The 20,033-nt window shown below is 42.8% G+C and overlaps 2 protein-coding genes across 2 annotated transcripts in view; both read right to left on the reverse strand.

Annotated features, from left to right (window-relative positions):
* ANKFY1 (ankyrin repeat and FYVE domain containing 1) overlaps window positions 1–11,120 on the reverse strand; it is a 30,752-nt gene extending 19,632 nt beyond the window's left edge. Inside the window, 5 exon segments of the mRNA XM_086624509.1 lie at window positions 814–937; window positions 2,391–2,526; window positions 4,174–4,292; window positions 5,837–6,029; window positions 11,088–11,120. Of these exon segments, the coding sequence (XP_086480635.1) occupies window positions 814–937; window positions 2,391–2,526; window positions 4,174–4,292; window positions 5,837–6,029; window positions 11,088–11,097 (582 nt within the window). The 5' untranslated portion in view covers window positions 11,098–11,120.
* A 1,556-nt stretch (window positions 11,121–12,676) lies between these two features.
* The window catches only part of UBE2G1 (ubiquitin conjugating enzyme E2 G1), a 28,776-nt gene continuing 21,419 nt past the window's right edge, over window positions 12,677–20,033 (reverse strand). The window contains exons 5-6 of the mRNA XM_086624518.1: window positions 18,039–18,162; window positions 12,677–15,877 (exon numbers count right to left, since the gene is read on the reverse strand). Of these exons, the coding sequence (XP_086480644.1) occupies window positions 18,076–18,162 (87 nt within the window). The 3' untranslated portion in view covers window positions 12,677–15,877; window positions 18,039–18,075. The remainder of the gene's footprint in view (window positions 15,878–18,038; window positions 18,163–20,033) is intronic.

Below are 20,033 nucleotides of genomic sequence, written 5' to 3' on the forward strand. Positions count from 1 at the left end.
AATAACGAATCAGAGCAAATGAAACTTCCAAGTTGGTTGCAAGACTCCCTGCCACTCCCCCCATTACAGAACATAAAACACTTCCCTGGATTATTTTTAGAAGTAAAAGCAGGCCTGGGATTTGTGATCTGTATAGACAGAAACCAACTACAGATGAACTTCTAAACAGTTCAGAGCCCAGATTTGATAAACAATCCTCTTGCTTATTAGAATACAGTCCCTTTGGTTTGGCTCATGTTTAAGAAAACTAAGATTTTTTTACAGTGAAGTATTTCCAATGTACAGAACAACTCTTCAGGCTACAAGCTATTTTTCCCCAGTCAAGACATTAACACCAAGACAGACAATGGACATAAACTCTAAAGATAATAAAAAAATCTTATTAGAAAAGGAGCCATTTAATGTGCTTTGCTTCAAACATAATCATGAATTAGTACTGTAGAGAATACCAAACAACACACAGCATCAAAAGCAGACATTAAGATGATAACCAAGACAGATAGGAAAGGAGAAGTCTCTCCAGCCTCAGGAGCAGTCCCTTGACTCACACCACTGGGCAGGGCAGGCAGATTTAACAGCTTTTTATCCATACTGTTGCTCCTTGCAAACATATAAGGGTCAGCATTAATAAGTCACTTTAGGCACTGAAAGTTACCAGGAATCCTTGTAAATCTCATCCCAACTGGAAGGCTTGAATGCTAGCACACCAAGAGATACTCCTGAGGTTAGACAGTACAGGATAAGCAAAATTCGGCTGATCAAGTTCTTGTTCTGCAAATGTTTTTCCTCTTGCTTACTTCTGACAGTACTCACCCAGTGACTAGCAATTATCTCAGCACAATAGTTCAGAAGGGTGCTGGCATTCAGCTCCTCGGCAGTCTGATAGAAACGAATGCAGTTCCTGACGTTAACTAGTGACATAACTCCTTTTTCACATCTGTCAAAACAGGAAAGCCAGCGTTCAGTAACCAGGGAATGGCTTCACTGTAATCACTCTCCCATGCTGTAACAGGGTCCTATACATTCCTTTTCCTAGATGCCTGCAGAAAATGACTTGGCCTTGGTTTACTGTAAGGCTAAGCAGCACAAACGTGCTTTAATTGGGAGCCCTGTAAGACAGTTTCCATTCCAGCAGACTCCTGTTAGAGTCTGTCTAAGCTCAGGTCCCACGATAACACCACACACAGCAGGAGCCTGCAAACGGAGACAGGCAACCTAGTTCTCCCAAGGGAACAAACTGCAGTTCACTCACTGTTACGAAGTAGGGAAGATGTCTATCTTTAGAAGTACCAAAGTGATGACAAGCAGCTTTTGTGCCAAAGCTAGGAAAGGGCATGCCAAATTAAGCTGGTTGTTTAATAAAGAGAAGGGATAAGCTTTAACAGCAAATCCACCTAATTTTCAGAAATGTGAAGCCTACTAATTTGAGTTTGTGGGAAGAAAATCCAAGTACCTCAAAATGAAGATGAAATTAAACATGTCAGTGATCTCCAAACAGCTGTTAAGACCAAAAAATGGAAATATTTGTCTCCAGGTGCAGATACTTACCAAGATATCTAATAATTACTAGTAGCATACTGTACATGGACTTGTCATTAGACTACCATGACCAGCCAACAGCTGAGGAATGTTTAGGTAGTACAACATGAAGACAGTTTCAGGCTGGTACAAAGCTCAAAGGCAGTTTTAGCATAAGCTTTACAGATGCCAACTTCTTTGGTCAGAAGAATTGACAGTTTGCTTCACGTTAAGTCACACTTAAATCATAGATTATGAGTGCCATGTACTGCTACAGCCTGAGACACCCCTTGGGCAAAAGATTATTATATCAAAGGGCACTTCATCTTTGACTAAATTCAAGGCATTGAAGTTGTACAAGACTTGAAGAAGTTTCAAATTGTACATTTGGGCTTCTCACCAATTCTAAATGGTTATTCAGAGCACTTTATACATTCAAGATAAACAGCTATTTAGCTAGGTTGTTAACTTAAATATTCAAGTTAAAAAGTTTTCACCTGTGGTATTTTAATAGCACAAGCTACTTGTCATTGACTCTTCCTGGCATTCTCTTTAACAACTCCTTTCTTGCAACTTCCCAGAGCTTGTTACTAATATACTGATCTCTACTTCCTCTTAATGCCAAATTAGGATTATTAGTTTGACTGGGAGAGGAACTGGAAAGTAAACATAAAAGTTAAGAGAAAAACTGCTACAGTTTAACTGCAGTGCAAGGCTTCGTTTCCTGTGATTGACTGATGTCATGCTGTATTACTGAAAACCTCAACTTTGAAAAACCAAAGTTTTATCCAATTGCCAGCAGCTACCATCTTATCTCTATTCAAGCAAGGTTGAAGAGTTCAAGAAGATTCACTGTATTTACCAAGACTCACCTTTCCCTAAGCAGCTGGAGCTGAAATTTATTAGCTAGTTTCATGAGCTCTGTCAAGAAGATATCATCTTCTCTTAGCTCAAGTTCATCTGTGTAGATCCACCGCAGCATTGCCATGGTTACCTCTGGGTCAGCATCTGGTACGGGGAGCAACAGGGATTAATAAAATACCCAAAGAACAATCGCCTCTTCAAGCAGTTGCTACTCCTCTGACTGTTAAAGTCACAGGTACCATTAAAAAAAAAATGATAGCCTTGTTGAAACTGTACTGCTTTAGCTCAAAGTGTCAAAAGAAGGCAAAACTGGTCAGAAGTTGAAACCAGTAACTATGCTGGCACCACGCAGGAAAACCTTTTTTCCATTGCAACACTGTGCAGAATGCAGTGAGCCCTACAACATCTCCTACCTGCTACACAACCATCACATTATTTAGAGGCCAGTGACATCCCTTTAAAGTCTTTGGTCCTTCACATATGCCTAAATCTACCTCTACATTTGACAAGCTCAAATCCCCTTTTCAATTTAAGGATCCCAGTTAGGATTCAGGCAGTCTTAGCTTGCAGGTTCTTAAGAGAACCTCTAAAGCAAACCATGAGTTTTTAGGGAACAGCTTGTTGCTTATTACAATTACTTCATAACGTAATCCTTGTGCCATTTATCAAATTTTAGAAAAAAATCAACTTTACACAGTGGAAAATATAATTTACTCGCGCTTATTTTAAGCATCATTGTATAATAGGAAGACAGGAAGTGTTTGCATCGTTAAACATGCCAGACTGCAGTTACATTGGAGATCCTCAGCCCAGCTTAAATGTGGAGCTAGAAATGCTACGGACTGCCACTTGTCACAAAACTACAATTAACATAAGAGCCTTTTATAATAACCTTCTGTTAGCATAGCACTCAATTTAAAAACTTCCTTGGCATCTGTTTTCTTGTGGCTGCAGAAAGATCCATAAATCCTTTTACAAGGAAGCCTACACTGTCTCAAAGCCAGCTTGCTGGGACCTGCTGCTTTCCAGTTTGTCTGCACTCAGGGTTCACGATAAGATTAAGCGCAGAAAGTAAAGCCAAGGCATAATATTCAACATGCCAGCCAGCAAACCTGCTTAACTTCATGCCTGGTTTTATTGCTTACAAATTAATTGTATAAGACTCTTCTATTCTGTTAAGTACAGAAAAGCCTGTCAAGAGGTTCAATCTGCAGAAACACTGCCCAGTGTAAGTACAGGCAAGAAACAGCTACAGCAAAACAAAACACTGTCTTGCAGAATACTGTCTTTTAGAAAACTTCTCTTCCTCACCTGTTTTGCAAAGGCATCACAGTGCCAAACCAAGTAACTCTTTCACAACACAGTGTTTGTACTCCTTTCCCCCACACAATGTGTTAACAAGCAGCAAGGTGTTTCCATGACACACTTCAGGGGAATTACGCATGCTACCTCAAAGCCCTGTCCTTAGAAAGGAAGAAGTCAAGCTCCTCCATATAGATTCATTTTTCATTTTATTTAGTTGACTCTAGAAAAGACAAACAGGCCACCATTCTCAACCCCTGTTCACTAAAAAGAAAGAAGGTAGGTTAGTGGTTTAACTAGCACTAGCATCGAGTACACAAGTGTACTACCATGTTTTGGAGACAGAGCTCCGTAATTTGCAGATTAACCACCGCTTTTTGTGGACAGTAGCAGTCTGAAAGGTACGTAAGGAACCTTTTCCCAACAGGTCCTCTCATCAGTCATCCTAAAGACAATCTAAGCATCATACCACACTGAGCAACAACCGACCTGACAGATCCAGCTCCTCTGTCGAGGCAAGGTTGGCAAGGCTCCAAGCATCACTGCGTGCCGCCAAGACAAATTTGTGAGCGCTGATGTGCTTGTCCCCAACCTTGATCTTCAGATCACTGGTAAGAGAAAAAAGCACATACATGTACAACACAGGCTTGCACTGTGCTCAGACGTGTATGGATTCACCATCTCCACAGTATCTAAGACCATGTTTAGGTTCAAGTTGTTTCAGTCATCAAAATGCATTTAACTGGTTAAGTAGAACATGTGCCAAATGGCACAATTTGTATTTTTCTAGGGAGAAATGCAATGAGGCATTAATATTTTAAGTGTTCGGGTTTGTTGTTTTGGTGTTTGGTTTTTTTTAACCATTTCAGAATAAACTGCAAGGGAACTATTGTAGAAGACAGGAAAATCTTGAGGTTAAACACTTACATTGCAGTGTCCATACTAATCCTGTTAGCTAAGCACGAATGGTTTCGGGCAAGACCAGCAAGAGAACAAACAATGTCTGACAGTAGTCTAAGAACAAGGCAGACTCCAAGAATCCCCAGTTCCCAGGAGAATAGCTGTCAAGAACACTTTGATTTCATTCTGACCCCTTTAACGTCAGGTTATCCTTTGCAGATAGAAAGTACTTGCCCTTTTATTTTAAAATCTCATAGCTTGTAAGTGTTCTGACTGTGTGGGTGTCTTCTCCAGACCATTTTCAAAACCAAAGCATGCTATAAGCTAAAGTGCAAAATAGCGATGTTACTTAAAACTTGCATTAGGACTTGCTTCCTCTCTCCTTTTATAACTAGAACGCTATTTTACACCTTTCAAACTCAAAAGCTGAACAGAACTGAAGTGATCCAGCTCTTCTGACATATGCTACCTAACAAATCTTTCACCCAGCATGCTATAATAAGTTCTTGCCAGGCACAGAGCCTTTTCTCAGGGAGGCTCAAGAAGATATGTTAGGGAGAAGAAAATTTTAATCAAAACTATATATTTTCCCAACACATGACTGAACTGCTTCACTATATTGGTATCACTTTCAGTAACAGCAAAGAAATTGGTAAGTGTCATTGCAGCCTCAGAACTGAATCAGTTAAGGGATCTAGACTATTGAAGGTGATCCTTAATGTGCCTACAGAAAAGAAACCACTACACCTAATTTTGTGTTGAAATTCAAAGACACAATATGGTTTACACCACTAAGTCACATATATCACTAAGACCTTTTACATCTTACAGCCAGACAAGCTAATTTAATCAGGCTTCTTTACACACAACAGTACAGAACTGGTTTCAAGGACATACCCTCTCAAGAAAGGAGAGTTTTCCAGTTGATAGAAGATACATCATGTAATTAATCCATCAACTATGTATAGAACCATTTAAAATTATTTCTGTTTAAAAGGAACTTTGCTGTTGACAGTCAAAACAGTCAGTTTTCTTTAAACTTGTCTTAAACAACAGTCTCAGAGATGAACTTCTACTTAGAGCTCTTGATTGGAGAATTGGATTCAATATGCTACCTCATCTTGGCATGCTCTTCCAACTGCAATTGCAACTGAGGACCGTACTCATATCGGGCAGTAAAGACTAGTACTTACTGCAGTCAGGAAGTCAAAGGTTCCTACAATGCCCCTTTCCCCAAAGGGGGATTTCTTACCTGTATTGCTCCTGCTGATAGAGTTCAGCTACAATGGCAAGAAGTCGACTGATGAAGGTGTCACTGGCATTGTCTTGGTTAGCCTGGGCAGCCAGAAGATTGCATCTCCTTTCTGTATCAGCTAGTTTCTTCTGCAGCTTTACATATTCCTGGCGGAGAAGCATCAGGTGCTTTTCCAGCTTGGCCACCTCCTCTGCAGAGGCACACAGTGTTACTACAAGGTTGAGACATGCACACCTTTATTTTGGATCTGAGGGTAACTTACCCCTACAAGCACGTTACACATCTAGTTTAGGCACTGAACACTCCAGTAAGAGTCTCTCCTCTTCCACACTACTTGAGCATCTCACCCTCAATATCAAATCTTTTCTTTTATATCATTTTAGCCATCAACACAAAAAAAACAGAATAGTGACAGAAGCCACTTACAAATAAAGTTTCTGAATCCTATCCAGGCAGGAATGCCATAACCTTGCTAAAGCCATGGGAGTTCATGACTGGGGGAATTATGGTGGAGTAAAAGACTAGCTCTTTAGTTCTCAACCATTCGTTCAGTTTAGTTAAGATGCTGTTTGAATTAACGGTCGAGGCATCAACCACAAGTGAACATTAGAACAGCTGATGTACCACACCTACCTCAGGGTACTTAACTGACCTGTTTATAATTTCTCACGCTAAGAAACTCCTTAAGAAACAGCCAGAGCAGAAAATGGATTCTCCCCAGAATCCATGTTTTAAAGGCCAGTCAAAAAAATATAAAAATCTACTTACTACTGGCACACACACATTCCTCCATCAAAGGCACTGCGTGACACGGCAGCATTACAGTCAGCTCTGTGGGGGCTACTTCAGCTCAGGAGTAGCACAACAACAGCACCTGGGAATCTGATCCTCGATCAAGTATTTCTATCCCATTTCAGAACCTGCTTTTCCACCACACTTACACGATCACTCCACAACACACTGTGGCAAGTTAGTGCACTGAACTCAACCCAGGCCACCCATATGAAAAACATCTACTCACTGCTAGAAAGAAACATCTGTACAGGTGCTTAAAACCAGTCCAACTTATGAATATTTATTTATTGATTGATTAGTTGCACAAACAATATGTAGCTATCAATCATTGTGCTTAATTATTTCTTCCCACCATTAAGTTCATTTTTGAAATAAGGTACAAATCCAAAACCAGTCCTAAAATGAGAAGGGGCAGGGAGGAGAAATTTGGAAGCTAACCAATGGTTTTAAGTGGGAAAGTTCCTACATGATTACTCCCCACCAGCCAGGAATTCCTTGTTCAACAATTTTTCTCAAATATTTACTAAATGGAAGTCACTACTACAAACAACAAGAAACAGAGCTCTTTGACCAGTGTTTTCTTCTTGCTTGTGTAGAAAAGTTCAACAGCATAGCTGACCTTGGCCTTGCTCCAACACAGGTCTCCAGGCCAGAGCATCCTTCTCTAGCTCAGCTGCAGACAGAATGCCTCATTCAGTCTTTCCTCTATGGACTGCTGCAGCAAATGCCCTCTCATAAGTCTTTTAACTCAACAACTACTGTAACGGATAAACAGAAGGTATTTTACTCTTCAGTCAATATTACTTTAGCAGGTTTGGCAGTGTACTTCCTTCAACAGCCTTTTATTTAGCTTCATCCTTTAGAAGTTAATAGGTATGACCTCCTTTGGGATACTGACCTATACAGCAAGACTTCAGAACTGTGCTACCAATATCACACCAATCCTCAAGAAGGGTTTGGAATTCTGCTCTTTTCTTTCTATCTAAAGAGAAATGCAGTGTCAGTGTTCCCAGAACTAGAAGGACATGTCTCTTAAGCAACTGCTGCTTCCTGACTGATTCATAAGGAAGATACCAAGGGTGGCACGAAACGAGCCCTACCGTTAGAGCACAGAGAGTGAAAGTCTGATAGGAGCCAAAAGCAATCAAAGACACTTCAAAAAGTACAAAAAAAATTGTGTACTAACACCACCACTGTTCATATAGTGAGATTTTGAGGTGCCATACAAATTCAAATGCTAGGAACAAGAAGTTGCCTGCTGAACCTCACAGCCTATATCATCTCAAAAAAATGCCACATCTTCAGGCAAGCAATGAGCACATGAAGGCGGGAATAAAGAATCAGTACCAGAATCTCAAAACACCATCATTTTACCAAAGTCAGCTCAGTGGCTCCAAACCACTATGAAGTCAACAGGACACAAAGCAGAACTACCTTAAACCTTCAAACAGTCGTAGCTGAAGCTTTATGCTAACCAACAAGCAAGCTCCTTACCGCTGCTTCCAGGGCAATCCAAGACAATCACTACTGGCAGTGAAAGCACCTCAAAGAACCGAAGCTTTGAGAAATCTTTTTCTCAAATTGACAGCATGCACTTCTTGGGACCTCACTGAGGGGGATTAACAGGCATTTGCTTACTGTAAGAATTACAAGAGTTGTAAAATAAGAGTTTCTCTTATTCTACATGACATGCACACCAGTTGTGTAGAGGCTACTACTGCCCACTTGCAGCACATTTCAAGTGCACATTCAAGACAGTCCCTGACGTTCAGTTGATCACTGCAAAAGAGCAAAGCCTTGAGCTTCCCCTGTATGCTGTTCATTTGAAAAATTAAGAGTTGCTTAAAATAAGAACTGTTTCAAAAGTGGAACCTGATCAATCTCAAGAAGCACCACCTCTATTTAAACAAGTAGCACCCCAACTCCAGGTTTACTATTTACAGTCCTCAAGTTTTGAAGGTGTGGGGGGGAGCATGATCACTTTTTTTAAAAAAAAAAACACACAACAAAACGATGTAAAGTGACCATTGTATCTTCAAGCTGGCAATCATTTTGACAGAGCACATACTACTGCCAGTCCACATTATGTATGACCATTCACCTGACCATCTCCCAAGTGTACCGTGCAACTGCTGCACGTATACACACATTTAATGAAGAGCATTGTATGAACTGAAGACACTGAAGGGACAGCCTCACTGGAAGATACCAGTAAGTCTCTGACTAACCATCAGTCCACACACACCAGTGAGGAGGATGTCTGGAATCAGCAGAGAGGCATACACAAGGTGACTCCTCTTCTAAGCCCACAGTCCAGGTACAGAGTTAACAGATGGCTAGTCAAGGAAATAAAAGCAGTGTTTTTAACAGCTTTCTGGTGCTGGATTAGCATCTCATGAACTGGCAGAATTTTATGTTCCATATCAAAAACTTTGAAGAGAACTTCAGAAAAGGCTATTAACATTTTCTTACAGGAGAAGGCACAAAAGCACTCGAGAGCAACTAGATAACTGAATCCAGAGAGATAAGAAGGGAGGCAACAGGCAGCAGGGTAGCAGATAGCATGTACTAAAAACTACAGTGAGAGTCTAGTGGAACGCATAACACTGCCCATCCCACCCATCAAGAACAGGCACAGGAGCAATATGGATAACCTTCTATTTACTTATGAAGTGGATCTCAGTGAATGTTTCAGAAAAATGTATTATTTCCTTCCCCTCTCACGTCAGGTCCTTCATCCACTGCTCTACACTGTGACCCTTACCTGCCCAAGGCTGTGCAAGTTACTGCTTTCTTGTTTCTCCTCCTCTTTGCACACCTACAATCTTAACCCTGACAACCATCCCAAGCGTTACTTCCTGCTGCTCTACACTCAAATGTTAATCCAACAGTTTTTACCCATGTCTGTATGCAACCTAGTATGGCAGTAAAGAACTCTTACAGAAATTATAAAAGCAAGCTCTTGTCTTCATAAACCGTTCAATCAATCTGTAGCCAGTAATTGCAATAAATCTAATTCAGAACTTCTGCACAGAAAAGCAACACTTCCATAAGAAACAGCACCCAATTTCTGAGCAGATGACCACAGCCTGACAAGCTCCCTTCCTTAATAAGCTTTCACTTTTCAGCTGACTCTGCAGTATCATCAGTTCTTAACTAGAAAAGTATTGCTGCAGATAGGTACTTTGTTTGAAGAGACAAAATACTTCCTCCACCCAGATATCGTAAGGAATTCAGTGAGGAGAGGTACAAATCCAGCTTATTACTCCTGTTCATGCAGGATCACTCACTGGTCATGTGCTTTCTTCAGCCAAAAGATCAGAGAATTACCTGAATTAGGGAAGAATCTTTGAGAAGTATGGATGTCTGAAACAGGACTTGCATCAACTGCAGGTTCATTCTGCAGAGCAGGACCCTGAACCAGAGCCTCAGATCCTTGAGGGTCTCAGTGGGGAAAGTTTCACCACCTGAAGACATCTTTGACATCTAACACCCACCAAGGCTTAAGAGTAAGCTGAAAAGGCTGGGCAACTAAATATGAAACCATAGTATTTCAGCGCACACGAAGTCAGGAGCTGCTCCAAGGATTTACTAAGCCACCTTGACTGCAGCATCTTCACAGCTGCTGCATACCAGAAGATCAGCATCTGCTACACCCTAGTTAATCTTCCACAAGTGGTTTTAAAATTCTACCACTGCCCGAAAGTTGCACTTCGTGTTGAAGGCTGTGCTTTTAAGACTGGAAGCTAGAGCCTTCGTTTCTTTTGAAGCTTGAGGCATTTTAGCTCAGTTTGCCAATTCAGTTTCCTTCAAGAAGGAAAAGAGGAAGCTTCTGTCTTGCAGAATGCAGTAGGACTATAAAGATCCAAGTGTTTTTTCAAATCCCATTATCTCAGTTAAATTAATTTTGAAACCGAGTAATTGAGAGCCTCCAAGCAAAACGAGAGCAGTCTAGGCGCTGCAGAGCTCATGAGAGTCCGAACTCGACAGAGGGACTCCCAGCAGCAGGGGACCAGCGCGCTCCAGCACAGCCCCCGCCGGGCCCCCTCGGCCCGGCAGCCCCGGGACCGGGGCATCACCCACCCCGGGGGCGGGGGGGGTCGGCCGGCTGCCCCGGCGGGCTCCGCGCCGCCCACAGCAGCCCAGAACCACCGCTACCCCAGACATCCTGCTCCCGAGGGGCAGAGGCGCCCGTGCCAGGCCCGCCCCCCCCCCAGGGGGTGCCAGCCTATGGCCCGGGCAGGGCACAGCCCCCCCCCGCCATTTCGCGTTCACGCCGGGGGCGGCCTGCCCCACCCGCCGCGGGCAGCGCCGAGCCAGCCGCACACAGGGCAGCGGCAGGAGCCCCACACAGGCGCTGCCCCCGGCCCCCTGAGGGCGGAGAAGCCATCCCGGCCAGCGGCGCTCCCCGCGCCCCCGGCGCCCGCGGCCCCGCCCGGGCTCCCCCCCTCACCTTCCGCCATGTTGGATGCGGGGCCGCAGCTCTCGCGAGAGCCGCCGCCCGCCCCGCCGCTCGAAGCCCGCGCTCTCGCGAGACCGGCTGCTCTGAGCGGGAGCCCCGGACGCGCCGGGCCGTGCTCCCGCCGCGCCGCTTTATACCGGCGGCTCCTCCCCGCCCTCGCCAGGGACCGGCCCCCCGGCAGCCCGCCGACAGGACCGCCCCGTCCCGCCCGCTGCTGCCCGGCCCCTCGGGCGGCGGTTCTCCGCCTGCGGCATTTCTCCCGGCGGCGGCAGGAGGCGGCCGGCGGCTGGTTTTAACCGCCCGCCCCGGAGTTTCCGTTCCCGTCTTGAGGTGTCGCGTCCTGCCCGGCGGTCCCTGCTGGCGCCTCGCGTTGGCTGGTGAGCGGCGCCATGGTTTGCACCCAGAGCCGGCGGGGTGGGAAGCGCTGGCGAAGGACACCCGGCAGCAGGGATAGGGCAGCCGGGGCAGGACGTGCCGGCCGGCTTCCCTCGCCTCCGGCTCCGCCGGCACGGAAAGCCCGTGTCGTGCGCCGGCTTTAGCGCACCCAAAACGCTGCACGTGCCTTCTCCCGCTCACCCAGTTCCACACAGCACACGGGAGCGCCAACATGGGTTTTCAGTCGCTACTCCGGTTCCTGCATGTACTGGTTTTGTTTGAGTCACTGGTAAATGGACCGGTGCCCAGTGGGCAAAACGTGTGGTTGAGCGCGGAGACAGGCAACGACCCAGTAACAGTAACAAGATCCTTTTCTCAAGCCACGTACAACCCAGCTCACCCTTGACTGTTTCCATTGCGCCTCATCTTTCCTGCCAGAAAGGCCAAAATATCCCACACTGATCCAAGAGCATGTTTTTCGTTTGCTTGAAAGAGCAAATTTCAAATAAACGTTTCAACACATTACACACGATATCGTTTTACAGACATAATTTTCTCCTGACTTCAGCGTTAAGTGATCTTTGAAAAGCTGCTCTGCCTCCTGTTATCCTAGGAAGTTACCTGTGCCTGTGGGATAAAACAGCGAAACCAGAACAAAGCCTACGCCAGGACAGCCACAGATGGAGTTTCTAGACACACTGTGAAAGGTGGCTCGTCTCGTTTTCCACCGCTCAGTGACAAACGTGTACAACTTTGCTACGCCGGTAACTCACGCCACCGCTTTACGGGTGCTATTGATTATCCTGAGTAACTGCGAAGGAGCGGTTATTACTGCCCGATCAGATTTACTCCTAGTTGCATTTCTGAGCAACAACAGCGATCAGATTTCAAACTACTGCTGTGTTTTGCATCTGGGCATCAGCAATCACATCTTTTGTGGAGGATTTGTCTGGGCAGGAAGCTGTCGTATTACAGCCTCTTTAAAACCCAAGCACCTTCTGGTTTGGTTTGAAATCACTCGTACGAGCTTCTGAAGATACACAGAAGTTTTAAGACTTGTGTGCTCCTCTGTTTGCACTGTGATGGCACCGTACCAAGCGCAGTGCACCAGAGGGTACAGGCGCAATGAAAAGTCCACCCCCCATGAGCTTACCAAAAAAACATGATACACTTATAATCACTTCAGCATTAATGTTCTCCATTTATTGATCATCTAGTTCCAGTAAGCGTTTTCTAAGCGTCACAGCAGGAAGGAATTTTAGAATGACAGCTGAACAGCCCTTCTGATTTTTAGAGATCTTCTCTGATGCGTAATGGGCAGCATGGGGAAATATAAAAAAGGAATGAGGATGGCCATATTACTTCGATATTGATTAAAATTCCATGCTTTTCTTCGCCTTTTCCGCCAGTGATGCAGTGTTATCTGGAAAGCAGGCCACCATGTGTGGGGGAAAAAACAGCACAAAACCTCAGCCATAACAATGACCCTCCAGAGAACTAGAAAAAGAGTAATTAATCATCCAACACACTGACAACCTACATAAACCAAACTAGATACACTTGGTACAAGTGAAACTGAGTAAGATTGCTGGTTTACTGGTTGTCCAACAAGTATTCCAGCACTACTTGTATGTACTGCATCTCTTCAACGGTGTTCCTATCTTGAGGTTAAGCAGAAATTTCTGGTCTTATCAGTAACCCTCACAGCCAGATCCCTTCCGTGTGTGGGGCAAGAACAAATGAAAAGCCAACTGTGATCACAGAAAAGGTAAATAGGTCATTTCCACGCCTGCCAGAGGCATGTCCAACTTGGACATTTGGCACCAGATCCTTCGCTGCCTCTTTCATTAAGTCACTGGGCATTAGCCATACCTGCAGCTTGTAAGTCTCAACAGTCTCTCAGAGTAACGCTCCTTCCTTTGGAATATCCAGGTCACGTGGAATCACAAACCATCTGGGTGAGCCAAACAGAAGCGGGTTTTTATTTCAATGATTTACAAAGAGAGGAATCAACACTGCTGTGGAATGAACAGTTCTTCGTAAGACTAACATTTCCAGGTCTACCCCTTAAAGAACAAACAAGCGGCTCTTCTGGAGAACAAGTGAGAAAAACAAAGCTTTAAACTATTTTGTGAAGTTTACAGATGAGTCAGTTGTGAACTGTACGTGTTCCTTAGGAAGACAAAACAGAGAACACTGTTGAACTTGCTGAAAGCAGCAAGTACTGATTATCTTGAATTGCTGCCAGCTCTTTAGATACACTCTGGAAAGGGAAAAGGAAGGGCAGCTCATGGGGGAAGTAGTCCACTGTTAGGCTTAAGAAGAGGCACTTCTTCCCAATGTTTTGTTTACGGAAAGAATGGCACCACGCCACTGAGATTCTGCAGTTCCAACTCTTAGATAAGTGAAAAAGGGTAGGCAGCTCTCAAGCTATTTTAGACAAGCACTCAAACAGGAACTAAAAACAGCTATTGTGTCTGGGCACTAATAGCTCTGAAGTACTGCACACATCTGCCTGCTTTCTCTAAACAGTTACTAAATATGTAAATGTGGACATTAAACACATCTATGTTTATCTAAAACACCTGAAGAAGGAAACAATACCTTTACTTCCATGTCATCTTATATGTACTAAATGGCTTTTTTTGTCCCATATGGCTGTATTGCCACTAATAACTGTCATCTCCTTCCACCCCAGCCCACCCCTCAAGAAACCTGCATATATGCCTTTTCATATATGCATGTTGCACAGCAGTCTGAAACAAAGTGCAGCTAGCTGGTAAATTAACACTGAAGGGTTCCTATAAGATGACTCTTAACAGTGGAACTCTTGATTTATTAGTAGGTTACTCCGTGCTGTTGAAAGCTGTGGTAAACCTGTGATAGAACAGAAAACAGTCAAGTAGGTGCAAGTTCCTTTATAAAGTTTCTTTGGTAGAGAGGTATTTCAGGTAGGCTTGGAAAACTCCTGTTACTGATAGTCATATTTGCTCACTGGAGGGCCAAAGATGGCTACAATAGGAAGGTGTGTGTTTTGTTTGCCTTTTAATTATTTCAAGATTAAATATAGTATGTAACATCAGCAGGCATGTGTTGAATTTTATGTTGTTGAAGATGTTCAGGTAAGTTGTGCTTGAAGTGCAATTATCCTTCCTATTCAGATACTCAAGACAGCCAGTTTGACACGTTATTATTGGAAAAAATTATATTTTGGAAGAACTCACTACAGAAGGTGACAGAATTCCAAAAATCAAATTACATGAAAATATACATCGCAATTTTCTTTGTACATTAGGTGAGGAAAACTCTGAAGTAGAAGGCAAAGAATATGAAGGGCCACAGAAGAGAGAAAAGGAGGGAAACTATTTTTGATACCAAACCCAGAAGTTAGTAATTTGAAAGCCTACAGATGTGCATGCTTGAACTCAACCTTGAGAAGAAACAAGCCTCCCCCAACACACACCCCGCCCCAAAAACAGGCAATGAAAAAAGGCAAAAAAAAAAAAATCACCCATAAGAAGCAGCTCATTCCTATCTTGGACTAACTTAGTCAACTGAACTTCCAGATGAAAGCACTCAAGTCCCTTGGAAGTTAAAAATCCTGCAGGCTGCTCAAGGGTACTCCATGGCCAGTTTTATTGCTATACCAAATTCATGAAGTATGTGCAATTGGGTTTAAGAAAAAAGGGGTGGGAATAATAAAAAAAGCACCTTTGAGACTACAAAGGTCATCATGAAAGAAGACACAAGTAATTGATAGCAAATCCTTTCAGGGTTTAATTAGGAAAATTTTAAGTTCTGATGGGGAAATAAAAGGTAGCACATTTCCAAAAACCAAAAAAGAGATACTGAACTTTAATAAGCAAGAGATTTTAATTAAGCCTCAGTGGGTCAAAGGAAAATTAAAGTGGCAGGGAGAAAAAAAAAAACCACAAACAACTTCATCCTAATCGGTTTTAGTTTGACATGCTTCACAAGTTGTTTTTGTTGTCGTTTTTTGTTTTGTTTTGTTTGTTTTTTAAAACTGATAGGAAACAACGAATAGGGAGAGAAAAACCTGCTAAAATCTTTAGAATTTACACAATTCTATTCCTAACTACAGACAGCATTATTTGGTACAATGTGTATTTGTGGATGTACATGAACAGTATATATATTATCCGGATCATGTTGTGCTATGTACACATCTTTACAATTCTTCCTGAAGGTTAAAGCAGTTCATTAGATTTCAAAATGCGTAATCATCTTGTGTTGGCACTTGTTAGGCTCTTGTCAGCATTGATAACTGGCATGTTTTATTGCAGCCCAGTTCCAGCCAGTGTTTGCCAACTTGTAACAACAGAAGTCCAGCAATAGGTGGGTAGAGTGCAGGAAAAAAAACAGTGCCATGTTTCTCAATTGAAGACCTACAAAGAAATCAGAGTTATTAAAATAAAACCCCTCATCATCTTCAATTATTTTAGAGATGTTTAATAGTGTTTCAACCTCAAGGAAGATAATCGTTACTTGTTCAAGAACTTTACATACCTCTCCACAGAAGATGCATAAATTCAAAATAATCACCTGCGAAAGACTTGGGTTAGTTCAGCACACTGTGTATCCGAGCTCAACTATCAGACTTCCAGGCTCCCGTTACTCATGCTGCTTGTCAAGTGCACAGTGTGTAAACATCTGATTATTCACACACAGGACTAAACATTTGTAGATTTATCCCCAAAGGGTCGGTGCGTCACTTACTGTGAATGAGGGATGCTGCTTCGACAGCAAAGCACAGCACAAAATGGCACAGCAGTGATTCATTAAGCAATAACTCCACAGCCCCAAGTCAGACTGTGCTGGTTTGAAGCCAGCTGTATGGCTCTCTCATCCAATTCATTGCCCATCACTTACTTAGGAGGAGTCACCAGGACTTAGAAAAGCTTTTGCCTTCCAAAAAAGCAACACAGCCAGTTACTTAAACATTTGTCATGAGCATTGTTTCATTATGGCCATGTTTAACACAGCAACAGAGCTGAGGTTAGTTAAGGATACTCTGGAGCGTTGCTCACAGTTAGTTCCTTTCTCTAAGGCAGAAAAACCCCGTCAGCTGCATTAACGATTCTTACAGTCTAGTTACACACAGTTGTGCACAACATTCAGCTCCTTTGCTTAGTCTTTTCATCCATGTTAAGTACTTTCACGCTTTCTCTATACTGGAGAAAGTCCCACTCAATCAAAGCATTTCTCCAGAGATGCGCAGTACTAGTTTATCACAGATGGAGCCTTCCCCCACCCCTAACCCCCGCAATTCTTACAAAAGCATAAGAAAGGAAGTATCTCCTGTACAACCTCAGTGAAGAATAACTAACTAGCAGGGGGCATTTAGTTGTTCAGACAGTACAACCCCTTTAAACTACACACCGTGCCATATTTCTCCCCCTCCAAGTTTTGCACGCTGAAGCTAACTAGTACACATGGGTTTGGGCTTCTCTAGCCAAACAGGTCAGAGTAGTTTATTTGCCAAACCAACCATTAAGAAAGGGCAGCTTCAACGTGAAGCTGTTTTTTAGTTTGGAAAGCAAGAACGGGAAATTATTAGCTAGTTGAGGAAGTTTTTCCTTGGCATACTAAGATTCAAGTGACCAAAGGCCAGGTATTTAAGAGCTACATTTTAATACAGTGCTTTCTACCAGAGCTTATTGCATGGAAAAAAAAAAATCCCATTAAAACTAGGATGGGATTGTTCAAATTAGTGTATCTTGAGTCAGCAGCTCATTTTTAACAGGCATAAAGTGTAAATATCACATCAGCTACTCTCAGGTCAAAACTTGTCCAGGCTGTCAGATATGTTACAGTTCCATTTCCAAGCAGAGTATTGCTGTTTTTCTGAAGCTATTCCTAAGCCTTCCCCAGGAAAAAAGTTTTTTGGGCTTCTGAAGAGAACACCACCTTTCTTGGTGTTATTGATGGGTAATATCTCAACTTGATCTTTTCTGATATGCTAGCAGACTTTCTATTAAAATTCCCATAGATAGCTAAAGCAATGCTTTCTGAATGGTTCCTAACAACCCCACTGAAGTCTTATTTCAAACCTACAAGTAACATGCCACCAACATCTGCAAGATAAACTCCATATATGTATATAAATTTGAGATAGCAAGACAGGACACTTAAGAGTCAAGTGTTCTTCACGATAATGAACATGAAAGAGTGATTATTCTCTTTTATTACAGCTGCAGTAACCCTTAAGCACCATTAATAAAGTGGGATGAATATTGATAAAGAGAATTTCAACTTCTGAACAGCATGAGTGCAAGAGAACTAGGGAAGTTCCCCAACCTTGGCAGAAGGGGCTGTTACTGCACTTGAAAATTCTTTTAGTCTTCAGTGTCACATACAGCCAAAGAACTCCACTGAGAACACGCAGCTGAGAAGGAAGGTTGTTTGGTTGGGGTGGGTTGTTTTGCGTTTTGGGGTTTTTTATTATTTTTTGCTTTTGAGAAAAAAAAAAGAGAAAATGAGTTCAGCAACACTTAGATAGGAAATCCTCAACTCAGGTAACTGACTTGTCTTTCGAAGGATACTTACCCTGAAAAAAGTGAAGCTACTAGCTGCTGAATAAGTGTCACTCAAAAGCAGTTTCTTGGCTTTTTCTTACACAGCGGGCAACTTTTCTTTTAAATTCTCCATTTCTGTCTTCTCTCCATTCTTTCTGTAATTGAATAGACAGCTTTCAGATGTCAGTCCTATAACAATGTACAAGTTCTAGGAAGACTCTTGGTGTTTTTAGACATTGGCCACCTAGTCAACATCTAAATTTGCTTTGCTTACCATCATTGAGCTAGTCACTGAAAACCTGTGACACTCAGGACTTTTGAAAGCTTGTTTTGAGTTTCAGTGGAAGCTGCCAACAAAGACTGTGAGGATACAGCCTTTCCCCCTTGGATTTTAGGCATTTTCCAAGACTAACCTGGTGTCTAGCAGTATTTCACAATGGCTAAGCTGAAGTCTATCTACTTCAGCCTGTAAAGTAGCAGCAAACTCAAAGCCGTAGACCACAAGTTACTGTTATGGATTAGAGAAAATGTCTTTAACTGCAGTGATGAAAAAAGGTACGCAGATACTGTGGAGTCAATAGTTATTGTGATTCTTAGGACAGTTTCAACTCACTCTCAATCTAGCCAGGACACAGGAGGATAGAAATACAGACAACAGCATTCAGGAGAGGTACAGCAGTGTTCTTAGACAGAAAACACCTCCTAGTCAGATGTGGCTGCAAGTCACTGGGTCCAGGAGGAAGACTTTAACAGAAAACTCAGCACACCTAGGGAAAGGTCTCTGAGACAGGTACCTGATTTCAGAACTGCACAGATGAAGAACAAAGATAAAGATGAACAGGAAGACAGCTAAGAGGTAAGCCTGAACCCAGAGACGTGCACACCATAGTATCACCAAAATCCACAGGTAAAAGTACAGCCAGTTTTAATCTTTTTGTGCCAGCCTCATGACAAGCTCAGATGAAATCACGGGAGCATCACCGAACGTGACTCAGGTTGACATGTTTGGTACTGCCTTGCAGTTAGGCAGAGTAGTGGTGGGAAAATAAGAACCCCTTGTTTCATGAAATAAGTTGTAGAGTTCTTAGGTTTTGATACAAGCAATAGATCCTTACTGCAGGGGTCAGAGAAGGGGTTAAAAAAATACCCCACACTGTTTCACCTGAAGCAACCTACCACAACACTTGGCCATCCCTACTTGGAGGGAAGGCTGTAGCACATTTGAGTGAGAGAAAAAATTCTGATAACCAGCATATCCCAACATTCACCACGTTCAAGCTCCCCTAACCAGTGAGCACATTGGAAAGCCCAGCATGTCTCATCTTTCCAGTGAAAGCACAAATTGGGCTACTAATTAATTTGTTCTTTTTCAGCAATCAATACAGCAAGCATTTGGTTCCTTGGATTGGGACGCAGGACAGCTTACACAAGATGGCTTAAGGCCAAGAAAAGCATTGAATTTGTGCCCTCCTAGCTTCAGATTATTAGTGTTTCCATCTTTTGTACTTGCAGTTCTGTGAAGCAAGTGTTCACAACTGAATTGGAAATTTGACAGTAATCTCTCCAAAACTCTTATTTCATGTCATGAACTGTTCTATTTGCTTCTAACAGTATCTATTCAGTCTCTCATCCCTCATCTTTCTCCTACTCCAAGAGGCAGTACTCCAATGTTCATAGTTCATTTTCCCAGGAAGTGGGTATATCCCCTGCTCTGTAATGGTGCGACCTGCCTGTAACACCTTATTCTCTAGACTCACGTAAAACTAGAAGTTAATGAAAGCAGACAAAGTATCTTTCAGTAACTGCCAAATACTGTTGCTACAGGAAACTCGTACTTCATAAACCAAGACGACATCTTGACAGCAGCTCAGAATAAAGCACATGAGCTGCTGATTCTTCATTAGCCTGATAAGTACGTTGTAGTTAACATGAAGAGGATGCAGTCTACAATCTAGCAGGAGATGCTAAGCTGCTCAAGCAGCACATTAAGTTTAAAAGTTACCTGGAACATCTAATACCAGAGTCA

Source organism: Tauraco erythrolophus, chromosome 21 (assembly GCF_009769465.1).
Source record: "Tauraco erythrolophus isolate bTauEry1 chromosome 21, bTauEry1.pri, whole genome shotgun sequence".
NCBI lineage: Eukaryota > Metazoa > Chordata > Aves > Musophagiformes > Musophagidae > Tauraco > Tauraco erythrolophus.